Below are 13,375 nucleotides of genomic sequence, written 5' to 3'. Positions count from 1 at the left end.
TGGTCCCATGGACTTGTGCATATCCAGCTTTTCTAAATAGTCCTTAACCTTTTCTTTCACCACGGAGGTTTGCTGTGCTGTCCAGTGCAGCAATCTAGAAGCTGACCTTGTCTGTGAAGACCAAGGCAAAAAAAAGTATTGAGTACTTCAGCTTTTTCCACATCATCTGTCACTGTGTTACCTCCTCCATTCAGTAAGAGTCCCACACTTTCCCTGACCACCTTCTTGTTGCTAACATACCTGTAGAAACCCTTCTTGTTACCCTTCACATCCCTTGCTAGATGCAACTCCAGTTGTACTTTGGCCTTCTGATTACACCTCTGCATGCTCGAGCAATATTTTTATACTTTTCCCTAGCAATCTGTCCAAGTTTCTACTTCTTGTAAGCTTCCTTTCTGTGTTTAAGCTCACCAAAGATTTCTCTGTTAAGCCAATCTGGTCACTTGCCATATTTGCTATTCTTTCTGCACATCGGGATGGTTTGTTTCTGCACCCTCAATAAGGCTTCTTTAAAATACAGTCAGCTCTCCTGGTCTCCTTTCCTCCTCATATTAGCCTCTCAGAGGATCCTGCCCGTCAGTTCCCTGAGGGAGTCAAAGTCTGCTTTTCTGAAGTCCAATTTCCATATTCTGCTGCTCTCCTTTTTGTCAGGATCCTGAATTCAACCATCTCATGTATATCTTGTTTTAATGTATTAAGGGACAGATTTTGCTGCTTTTACTTATGTTCAGTAGTTACTTTGTGGGTAGTCTCATCAAGGAAAGAGTATTTTTGCAGAGTAAGGTGAGTAAGCATGGACGAATCTGGCTCAAAATAATTATTGATTTACATTTTTGGCCTCAGGATAGAACTGAGGTGAACAAGGAGGAATATACTTTAATTCTCATAATCTATTTTAATTAAAAGCAAACAGGAAAAAACATTCCCTTTGTTAAATATATGGTTATGTTATGCTATACAAAGCACACAGGATCTTTTATAGGAGAAGACAAATACACAGCATTTATTGAAAATACAACAGTTAGCATATGCTTTTTAGTCTCTCTCTCTCTCACACACACACACACACACACACACACACACACACACACACACACACACACACACACACACACACACACACACACACACACACTCTCCTGCCAGTTGATGTTTATAGTTACCAGTCTGTTGTAGCTCAAGTCAATCTAATGGCCAGTTAGATTGCGCACGAGTGTGGAACTGGTCTCTTGTCAGTCACGATCTGATGCTCTGAGGCTTTGCAGGACTGAACCCAGAGTTTCATGGCAAAACACCCCAGCTTTATAGTTGTCAATTCCCATTTGAGTCCATGCATTTTGCAATGTCATCCTGTAATCATTAGTCCTTAAGTGTCGTTATCATTTGATGGTTATTGTCGGCTTCTCACCCTTATCTCCTTGTGATAAACCCAGGACAAACCGCTACAAAGGTGGGGTAGTAATTTAGTCCCAGGGGGTTAAAAGGCCTCTCTCAATCCACTGAGGAGAGAGAACCATGGAGAAATAAGGTACAATTGGAACAGGGGTTACTAGGGAACTAATTAGGTTCAGCTGGCTCCAACGGCTTGTGACCTTTTTAAACCCTCCCCTGCATGGAAGTGGGGTGTGTATGTGAGAGAAGCAGGGAAACTGCCAGTAGGCTGGATGCAGCAAGACCCTGAACCTGCCCAGGAAGGAAGGCTGCACTCCCTCCCCAGGAGGGAAGGAAAACAAGCACAAGGGGCTGACTGGGGAAAGGAATACCAGACCCTATGCTACCGGTAAGGATTTGCCTTGTCCAAGCCTGTGTCTCCAAGGCTAAAAACGACTGGGCCTGCTGAGGAGAGGAAGGTACTTTGCCACACTCCTATTTGTTGTCTCACCTTCGGGGGTGCCTGCCTCACCTCTGAGGTCATCAGTGCTGCTAACATGTTTAGTATTGGCTACAATGGTTTTTTTTTTATTGTCTCCTGGTCTTTCCAAGTCTCTCACTTTTTCTTGACCATCTGGACATTTTTATTGGCTTTTACACCTTATCTTTTCCTGATGCATGCATTCCTCATTCACACAAACAGAAACCTTCAAAGGTATACAGACAGCGGTATTGTATATTCAGCAGAATACATTGTAAATCAAGCCTTGCTAAATCTTATAACTAAAACAATTCACATTGGGGCTTCAGGCCCTCAAGATTCCGCTAATCTCCCTAACATAGATACAATACAAGAGCCTGTCTCTTACTTACTAAACCTTAAAACAAAGAAACGTATATTTAACTAGAGTGCCTAATTTGTAATACATATAGGAAACCATAGTAGACATTATAACTTATCCTAAAACAAAAGGGTGACCATAATCAGTCATAAGGATTGTTCTGGTCTGTCATTCCTTTCTGCTATTCAAAAAGGGTGGCTGACAGGATGAACTCAAATCATACATTAATTCTCATGGGACATTATAAAATCCTGCTCCTACAGGTAATTGCATGCACAAATACTGTTTTATACAGGCAATTAAACAATTTGCAAGAGGAATTGTGTTTTATGTGGACCTCAGTCTCTACTTTATGAAAATGTAGCCCAAAAGGCTAGTAAAAACTGAGTGCTTGGAAGGGTATATTAATAACTTTAGCTAGGCCACAAGGTAATGATATAAAACCACTTTGCACTTGTTGACTAGCATCTTACACCATTGCAGTGGGAGTAAAGTACTGGTCAGCGTGAGCTACAGTATCAGAATCTGGCTCAAAGTATCTTGCTCAGAACTTTGCTCCAAGTTCTCTCTCTCCTTGTCACTAACGACACTATTGTAGGCTGGAAACAGGTTGGTGGTTTTAGCTTCTTCCTTATTCATGCCCTACAGGTATTCCACATTGTGCACTGTCGATATACTGCGCAGCTGGAGTTTAAAAAGTACTGCAATGCACAGACAGGGTTTATTTTGAGAACTATTTGAAAGCCTTTTTTCCCCTTTACACACTGCTCACAGGCACTAAAACACTTTACTTTATACAAAGGACAAGGCATGAATGATAAGGGTTTTGGTTTTTTTGGAGGTGGGAGGGATGGCAATGAGTTGAGTCAGATATTTGAATTCTCTGCCAGCCTGTAACTCCCCTTTTGTACAAGGGCATTACAAACATACACAGTGAATTACCGAACAAAACACTTTCAGTTGTGTGGGGGGCATCCTAGAGAATCCACAGGTTCAGAAAATAGAGCTGGTATTTTGAAAGCCAAAAGAACCCTTCCTGATTATATGAAGTCTCTCTCTCCCACCCACCCCTTCTCTCTCTCATTTACCTTTGAAATGGACTCTGGCTTAAAATACTTCCCTTAATGATCATTTTTGTTTTATTGCTACTTTGAAAACTCCTTGTTTGGACCTACTCACCCTTGAGGCTGTAAAATAGGTTTCAAAAATATTATCTTTATACCTTTTAGACCTAGTTCCCTCCCTTTCCCAGCCAAAACACTGAGCGCCTGAAAATTTACATTTCAAATAAAAGGAATCACTTTTTTCATTTCCTTTCCCAGCTACCGACTTTTAATCCTAGATCCTTATTTTCCATTTACATAAACAGCACTAACTTTTGCCAGTGCTTCTTCCAAGCTTCCTCTCTTTGTCACTAGCTCAAGCTGATTTCTTTAGAGCAGACCAGACCAGAGCACTACGAGGTATGTCACACAGTAGCCTTGCTCTGTTAGTCACATGTGGCTAATTTAATCCAATAAGATAACTGCGAAGAAGCAGGGCAAAATTTGGTGTTGTGACCCAGGTTACTGGCGGAATTTAATACCTGCCCTAAGAGGCAGTGGTAAAATGAAGAACAAGGATGTTTTATTGGCTATGTCTGGAGTTTTATCTTGCATAGAGCAGGAGCAAAGTATTGTGTATATAAGTGGTGGGTGAAAAGTGAGAAGCAGGACAAAGACTGTAGAGAAACATAGTCTGACATTACTAGGAAGACTGCTGCCTGGCCACCAAATTATTTCTGTCTAGTAGCTGGAATGAGATTTAAGAGATGAGCACGTAGCTAAATGCCTTATTAAGCATAAACCAACATCCTTACCTTACTCCCCCCTTTCTTTTTTACTCTGTGCACTTGCAAGTTAGGGAACAATTACTGAAGAAGTTTGAGACTTACTGCTGCTCAGTGTGTAGGAGTATGCCTGCTGCATAGCCTTATGTATGCAGATGCACAGCTTTGTCTGGCTCTTCCACTGGAGTGCATTGGCCTCATTGATCATGCAGTGGTCAGTGTCATGGCTTGCAGGATTAATGACCTTGGTTGCTGACTATATATACATGACATTAACTGCAACTTCCAGTATTGGGTAAAATCAAGATGGATTCTTTTGAAGTTGCTTCTGTTCTGGTTGCTCCAAAGGTCTGGCCAAGGTCACTGATATAATGTTTACAAGACATTCTGTCAAATGCAAGCTTAAGGCTAGGGCCTAAGACTGAGATTTGTGTGGCTTGAGGGGGATTTTTGGCCACATTTTTTTTTTTCTGTATGTGAGCTTGGGAAAAAGCCATAAGTGCAATGTCATTCCACATTGGCATTGTGTAGGGTTTTGTCTGGTGTCTTGTTCTCTTTGATAACTAGCAAGCCAACTTTTCTTCCAAAATGGAAGGAAGACGGAAGGATAAGTAGGTGTGATTTCCTCCTTTGGTATAATTGCAAAGGTAGCTCTGTAAAGAAACTCTGATAATGGACAGGTCTGTTTATTGAATTAAAAACATCTACATGACTGTTGGAAAATTAATCTAGGATGAAAATGCACTAAAGTTTTGTAATTTTCCTCTTATTTTCTAGGTTTTACCTCAATTTTGTAACTGAAGAAGTGGAAAATCCTGAGAAGTAGGTACCTTATTTTCCCCCTTTCATTTTTAAAATGATCATAACACTAAAATGCTGTAGAAAAAGCAATGATTCCTGGAAACTCTGCGTGCTGGTCAAGTTGCTTTTTCCAGCAGATCTGGTATCTGTTTGAACTGCTGTTGCTTGAAGATTTGTTCTTTCTGGCCTTTGGTGACCTTATTGTGCATTCTACTTTCATATGCAGAGAAAGCAGAAGAGTAAGTAGATCTCCAGAGTTCTGAATCTCACCTTTGGGATACGAATAACTCCCAATGGTTTCATTCAGTGCAGGTTACTTGTGTCCTGCTGGGAAGAATCAGGCCCAAGAATGAATCTGAATGCTATATTATGTGGCAATTTTTCAGTTTTTTAAATAGTGATCTAAACAGCTAATTCTACAGTTCAGCAAAAGAATAACTTGATTTAGTCACACAGGGTACATCTACAGAGCAAGTGGCAACCCACTGCTGTGAGTCTGAAAGCTCACGTCTACAGATTTGGGCTTGTGGGACTCATGCTATGACACTACAAATAGCTGTGTAGACATTTGGGCTTGGGCTGGAGCTCAGGTTCTGAAGACTAGGGAGGGAGGTGGGCTTCAGCCTCCAGCTTGAGCTGCAGTTTCTACACAGCTGTTTTTAGCGCTGTAATCTGAGCCCCACAGCCTGAGTTTGTAGACCCAGGATCTGAGACTTGTAGGGTTATCTCTGTAAATGTTATCCCTGGAGTAACACAACGAACAACATGAGCATGTGTCAGTCTTTCACAAACAATATGAGCTTGTAGCTCTGGTCACCCGTAAAAAAAAGTTATGGATTTCCTTTTGATTCTTATTGGTTGTCTGCCCCTAATAATTACAAATGAATATTCTCCTTAAAGAAAAAATGGCTAGATTCTGAAAACAAGTCATTCGGCTTCTGAGCTGTGAAAGCCTGGATAAAGCTATGTAAAGATGATAAAATGGAATCTTGTGGGCTGTAGGTGCATGTGTGTCTGTATATACATTATAATCTTGTGAGAAAAAAGGAGAGACATCTACATTTCTTTTGGTGGGAGAAAAGAACCTTTTTCTAGCAGTTTTTTTGTTTTGTTTGTTATTAGTCTTATTGCTTATGTTCAAGTATCTGGAATGCTGCAGTAAGTCCTGGGGAGACGGATTAGTGGGCAGAGTGCAGGTGAGGTAGTCAAGGGTTTGTATTAGATAGTATTCCTCTCCTGGATCTGTAAGTTATATGGCTATTAATATATATGAGGTGTTATTTTACAAATGTGCATGTGGACACACACAAAAATCCCACCAGACTTTCCATATAGTTAAATCTCTTTGAGAACTTGCACACTGAAGAATATATTGTAATTAAGCAATGTTACTAATTTTTGTTATGGATAATTTTGTGACTGTCCTGCTTCTGATTAGGTCAGCACAAGTTTTTTGCCATTGGGTTAAATGAGTGAGAGATCAGGTACTATACATTTCTCAGCATATTGCCTCTCCGCTGGTTAGAACATAAAGGACACTATTCTTTCTTTAAAAGTACAAATAAAAATATTACATCCCACAGAATATACATATAGTGGGCTAGATCCTTATCTGCCTCTGAGATCTACTCAGTACCACTTGGGAAGAGGAGAGTATAAAGGTGGCTTTAAGGTAGGGTGACCAGATGTCCTGATTTTATAGGGACAGTCCCTGTTTTGGGGTCTTTTTCTTATATAGGTTCCTATTACTTCCCATCCCCTGTCCTGATTTTTCACATTTGCTGTCTGGTCACCCTACTTTAAGGCTGCCCCAGGTACACCCTCTTTCTCATGGAAACATCCAGTCAGGGATTCCCCTTAGGTATGGAGAATCTTTAGAGAGCTGGTTAAACTGGTATTGTAGCTGCTTTGCACAGCGGGAGCAGACCAAAGAATTGTGGAGATATGTATTATTTCAGAACTCTGATAGTCCAGCTCATTTGATGTGTCCATTAAAAGATAGTTTCAGAAAAAGGGGCTCAGCTTTACATGTGTTGGGTTGCTTCCTCCATGCTACAAAGCTGCTGAAGTGTCAGTTTATCACTCTTCCTATTCAGGGTGCTGTTTGCATGGGAGATAAAGGAAGGTGCCCTGTGTTTACTGTGCATCTGAGGGCACATTCTCCACATGAATGTAGAAGTACATAGGAAAAAGATGATTTTGTTTTTTTAAATCCGGTTGCTGCATGAAGGCAGTATTGTAAAGATGCTGTTTGCTGTTAACCATGCTGAAAGGAATTCTGCATCTGAAATTTCTCCAGAGCTAGAATAGAAAGATACCATTGCCTGGCTATTGTGGACCCCTCCCCGCAAAAAAGGCTTTTGAAGATAGCTTTGACTAATATTAATAGGGGCTGACTCAACCGCCACTGAAATAATGGAAGTGTTTCCATTGACTTCAATGAGCATTGAGTCTCAGGCCCCTAAACAGCAGCTGGTGACAGGCATTTATCAGGCCATGTTATTTATAAATTCTTTGAGCTGTGATGCTGACATTGCTTAAAATGCTTTCCATCAGTGTTACGTTAAAGATTACACATAGTTCAGCAGTGTTGGATTGATATTACACAATGGGATGTAAACAAAAACTAGGGGTGTTGCCTTAAGCAGGTTAACATTTGTAACTCCTCCAGGTGTGTAATTTGTAATATACTTGTAAATGGCAGTAGATACAAATTACTTCAGGAGCAAGGGAATTTGCAGTGATTCCTTCTGTGTTGTGATGTGCCAAGGTAAATGTTTGCTTCAGAATCAGTCACAGTTGTACATTTCTAGGTGTGGCACAGCATATAAAATAACTGACAGCTGGTACTTGGGTGAATGATCAGCTGATTCTCAAACAGTGTCAAGCAGCCTTCTGCCAACCTGCAACAAAATGTGCCTAAACTGTTATGTGGAGAATATACCTAATTACATCACTAGGAATAGGGAGATGTTAGAGCACCTACAGTCCTTGCAACAAAGCTGTCAAATGCCTGCATTTGGTGCATAGTGCCCTTTTCACTGGCTCATCCTCTGAATCCCTCTCCACATCTGCATTATGAAGTGAGTGAAAGGGACCAGTACTTCAGAGTCCATGCTAAAGAACACAGGGAGATGCAGGCAGCTGCTTGATTGTCTTCTAGATTGTAAACTCTTAAGGGCATAGATTACCTTGTCTTCTGTATCATGTATAGGACCAGAAACATTATTGGGGTGTATCAAATATACTAGAAAATTGTATGTAGTAATTAAAAAAAATACTCCAAAAAGTGCCACACCACAACTCTACCAGCTGGGAATGGTGTGTGTATGAGACAGTCTGCAATTGATTGTGTTTGGTTAGGCCCACTGCACCCAAACAAACCCCCTTAAAGTCGGGAGGAATTTTGTGCATGAGCACAGCCCTCTGCACTTGGGCAACAAATTGCAGGATCAGGACCTTAAACAGGTTAAATCCTCTGAGCCTGAGGCACTCAAATACCAAATTGGTGTAAAATCCTAGATAGACAGAAGTGATAGAGAATACACAGATACTGAATGGCAGGGCGGGAGAGGGAAGATACTTGAAGCTATAGAAGACACGTGGAAGAGAAAAGAAACTGAAAGAAAGTGAGCGATCTTTTTGTTTTTTACTTTTCAAAACTGAAAATACTATTGGCCGTGGGATGGAGGAGGATTGAGTCCCACTTCAGACATGATATATACCCCCTGATTTTGCTTTGAAAAGTGCATTAATATGTCACAATTTAAAGATTTGAAACTCTGTTAATTACCTTTTTCTCAAGCCTGGAGTTTCATTCTTTAATTTGTTGTAAGCACAAGTGTAAAGAGCAAAGCCCCTAATATACTGATGGGACCTGAAGAAAACAGAGGTTAATGATAGCTTCATGCAGACTCTAAGGTCACAGTGTTCAGCTCATTAACTATGCATTTTATTTAATAACTTGAAATAATTTTGCTAACCAAGAATATTTGAAATTGCAGTGAAATCCATTCTTTCTGCAGTGTAAAATTAACTTCCACGTATATGTGCTGTGTCAATAAGGATTATTATTCAAGATAAAAATATTTGAATAACCCTGAAAGTAAAACTTTGTTAAATTACATCATGCAACCATGCCATCTGCAGCTGGGATCTCTTCATTTGTCATACATGATAAGGATCAGGCCTTGTCAGGACTGAAAAACCAGTTAATGAGCAAACAACCAGTACTCTGAAAGCAAGCAATCTTGTTACTTTAAAAATGACAGAGGAAGCAGTATCAGGAAGTATATTTAGAGGACTGGAAATTGAGCACATTGAACCTTCAGACTCATCTCATATATGGTCTTTAGGTTTATTCTGTGCTTTGTGCTAACTTGTACATCCTCATAGTCTTTGGCCAAGACCTTAACTACAGATATCCGTCCCTTCATTACCGCTCTTCAGCATGGATCAGATTTCAGGATGAAGACCCTAGTTTGTAAAGAAGGTTTAGGAGCCCTTGGGATGAAAGATGTGTTAGAAATTATCAGTATGTATTTGCATTAGAGTCGTGCCTTGAGGGCCCAATCAAGATCAGATCCCCACTGTATCAGGTACTGCACAAACAGAGTAGGAGATTGTCCCTTTTCAGAATTGTTGATAGTTTAGAGCCCCAATCCTGCATTGTTATATGTAAGTGGACTGCTGAACCTGCACTGATCACAGTACAAGATTAGAGTATAAATGGTAAAGACAGAAGAAAATATTATTCCCATTTTCTAAATGAGAAGCTGACTCAGAGTCATTAACGACTTGCTCAAGGTCAAACCGGAAGTCTGTGGTGGAGCTGAAAATTAAATCCAGATCTCCTGAGTCAAAATCTAGTTTTAACAACAAAACCATCCTTTCTCTCTGGAAATATAAGAGGTTGTTGTTACCATTTTTATAATTATTACATTTTAAAAAACAAATCTACTGTAATATTAGCAGCATCAAATGATGAAGTAAAGAAGACATCTGTTTAGTGTCCTGATGTCTAACAATATGATACCTCAAGTTGGTAAAATATCTGGAAGCATATATATTAGGAAACATCTATAGTCTAAGGCACAATTAGCCATTGTAATTAACTATGGCATAATTCTTTTTTTTAAAGTTTCATTTTCTTGCAAATATTCTGTTTCTGTTTGTAATATAACATTGGTTCAACACAGGCAATCTATCATTGTTTAAAAAGTTACACAGTGCAAAGAATGTATTATTGAGATGTATAGTGTTTGTAAGCCTGCTCTCAGATTGATAAATCATGTCTTGTGCTGTGGAAAAGCCAAGAAATGAATTGCTTTGCTATGACCTTGGGGTCTGAGATTAGTCAGTTTATCTATTAGACTTTTCCAGTGTTCTTTTCACTTCATTTGTTCCTTCTTTTCTAAGGAGCCAAGAAACAGTAGACTTATAGCAAGTTACCAAGGCTTGATATCATCAGTCATTTTGGAAAAGCAGGGTACCAAAATGCTTTGTATAATCTTGGTTTTGTATTGGGTTTAAATAATTTGAGTGTCATGTTTAATTAATATATTGTCTGTCCAATTTATATTAATTAACACTTGAATGTCACACTTAGCATCAATGAAAACTGAAAGGGGAAACCCTCTCCTGGAAATTTTTCAAAAATGTCTGAGTATGATATGGACACAGATGAATGAAACGAGAGAGGCTTCAAAAATGTGTGTGTGAAATTACAACACGTGAGTGGTTTGTGACCGTTTAATCTTTGATGTGGCACAATATGATGCACCAAAATGTCAATGTAAGTCAATAACTTTAACTTTAAACATGCTGTCACCAACAATTCAATACCCTTGGTGGTTTGTCGGCAGCAGGGTTCAAACTCAGAAGTTCTGGATCTAAAAATGAGTCTCTACTACTTGAGCTAGAATATGCAGCTCTGTTACTGCAAAGTTGTAGCAGATCCATTAACCTCTCTCTATGATGTAACCACAAGTGTGTGAGAGAGAAACAATACTACTGTGTATGTCTGGGTTACACTGAGCTCCTACAATTCCCACTGACTTCAATGTGAGTTGTTCATGCGCAGCATCTATGAACATGAGGTACCTAAAATGGAGTGTTTTTAATTTAAAAATGTTGGCTTTAAGCACTTTATTCCTCAGTTTACAGATCTATGAAATGGGGACAATATCTGACTTTATGTAGGTTTTAAAAGGTTTAAAGCCTGATTTGAAGCCCATTGATTCAATCTCTTAAAGCATTAATGTTTGTAAAGTGCTTTGATGAAAAACGAATAGTAGTACAAAGCATTATATTTATAAACTAGCTGCTACTTCTAGGTTTGAAAAGTCTCTGGATTTTGAAACATTGTGTTCAAATACTTTATCGAGTTTATTCACAAGGAGATGGCTCCTCCTTTTTGCACTTTAAGACCCTGATACTACAAAGAATTGTGTTCAGTGATGTAAGTTGTGTGTCTCAGTCCATATAACCACATGTGAGAATCTTTGCAGGATTGGGTCATAGGACTGTGGGGCTGGCTGATACGGATGCAATTTTCTTTTCCAGTAAAATGCAGCAGAATTATTCTCAAACCACAGTTAGGCAGCTCTATTTCCCCCCTCTCTCTTTGGAAGCCTGTACCCAGATTAAAATATCCTGCCTAAAGGGACACAGTTACTGTACCTTGGGATCAAAATCCTTCTTGCAGTAGTCTGCTTCAGATATGCATAAAAGATATATTTGGCTCCAAGTCAATTTGTTCATGTATGGCCAAAGTGCCAAATAAGTAGTGTAGAAATTATAGGATTATATTGTAATATTTTATCATGAGATAATCAAAGGTAATATATATTAATCTTTCAAATGCTTTACAAAGCCCATTTGCTGGTGTGAATTTATGAGGTGTCCAGCTACCCTAAAGTAAAAATTGAAGGGCAATTTTGTATTTTCCTTCATTTTTCCTCAGTATTCTTTTGTGTCTTGTGATATTTTTGTTTTTGAATCTTTATTCTTTATCTCAGAATCATTGTATATAATTTTAGACATGATTTAGAAATACTTGTTTTTTTTCTCAAAATCATATTATTTCTAAAATTTCACGTAGAGCCCTAGAACAAATCCTGCAAGGTGATCAGGACCTTATACTTCCCGTCGACTTCTGCAGAACTTTGGGACGCTGCTCCTGATTCAATGCCCATTGAAGTACCTGGAAAGTCTCCAATTTACTTCAGTGAGCTTCGGATCAGATCCATAGTCTGCCACATAACTAATTCCTTATAGCTTCATTAAAGGGGCACTTCTGTGTTGAAAATGATACATAATAATCATATACTGAGCTAAGCTGCACCAAGAGCTCTGAACCGAGAGAGATATTAAGATACTTCCTGCCTTTGACTCCAGATGATGTCCAGAGGTAGGACCTCTACCTCATTCGCTCCTACCAGAGATAGAAGCTGAAGGGGTGGTTTGCTGTTATCTTTAAGATTACAATGCTATCTAATCCATGAACAGTCCAGAAAGTTGAAGTAATGGTTTCACAATCAAATCTTCATGTACCTGTAACTCATTAACTAGTAAGAGTTTGCTGATCGTGGTGAACAAAGCAGATTAATCTAACAGGTGGAATTTCCTGCCTAGAAAGTAAACGTTGGTTTTGCTCCTGATGAAGCCTCTAAAAATGCATACAACTAAATGACGTATGTAATTCAGTCATGGACTAAGTGTGTATCATGATTGCATGAGGTGGGAGAGTCGGTTTGCCAGTCTGAGAATCCGTCTTGCTAAAATGAACTTTCCTGTACCTTTGCACATTTGCTGAGAGTGTTGGCTGGCCCCATACAGCTAAAATTATGTTTGCAATTGCATTATATCCACCTATTTTTAGGTCTTCCTAAATTACCTATAAATTCCTTTCTGAAACTTGGCCTTTCATTCCTAGATGGATTTCTCTTTAAATACAATTTTTTTTGGGGAAAAAAAATCTGTTCAGCTCTTTGAAAATTGAGTGTGCAATAAAAAAAAAATCTTGACTCATTTCAGGTGCTTTTCACAGCTTCTGAAGCTTCAAAATACTTTCATTTTTGGACTAAATGGCCTGACGGTTAGTTTAAAATGCAGGCTAGTCAAGACTTTGGGGCATTTTTTAAAAAAAGCAGCTTAAAAGGAACAGTGATTTTGTTTCGCAGTTTGCGGGCCTTATTCATGAATTGTGACAAGGAATGAAGGTGCTTCTTATGGCTCTGCATGTGAGGAGTTCTAAGGAGAATCTTTGACATCCCTACCTATCAGATGGATGATTTGAGGTGTGGAAACAGGGCAGCTGCAAGTGGAGGCTACCTAAAGGAAAGAGCAGAAAAGGCTGAAAGCTGGAATGGCCTTGTGTTCTGAGTTGTTTTGTTCTTGTTTAGGATCCTTTTTGTATTAAGAGAGCAGCTCATCAGAGAGGGACTTGAATTGAACCATACTTTGAGGCTTTATTTTATCTGTCCTGGCTGAGCTATCTGCCCCCTGGCTTGAATATATATTGGTGGAATAT

General features: G+C 39.2%; 1 protein-coding gene across 1 annotated transcript in view; it reads left to right on the top strand.

Moving 5' to 3' along the window:
• SLC7A11 (solute carrier family 7 member 11) overlaps nt 1-13,375 on the top strand; it is a 77,457-nt gene that overhangs the window by 25,756 nt on the left and 38,326 nt on the right. The window contains exon 6 of the mRNA XM_050946509.1: nt 4,819-4,863. Within this exon, the coding sequence (XP_050802466.1) occupies nt 4,819-4,863 (45 nt within the window). The remainder of the gene's footprint in view (nt 1-4,818; nt 4,864-13,375) is intronic.

This window comes from Gopherus flavomarginatus, chromosome 3, assembly GCF_025201925.1.
Source record: "Gopherus flavomarginatus isolate rGopFla2 chromosome 3, rGopFla2.mat.asm, whole genome shotgun sequence".
NCBI classification, from domain to species: domain Eukaryota; kingdom Metazoa; phylum Chordata; order Testudines; family Testudinidae; genus Gopherus; species Gopherus flavomarginatus.
Note: the sequence above shows the minus strand (reverse complement) of the source record. Positions and strands in the feature narration are given on the sequence as shown.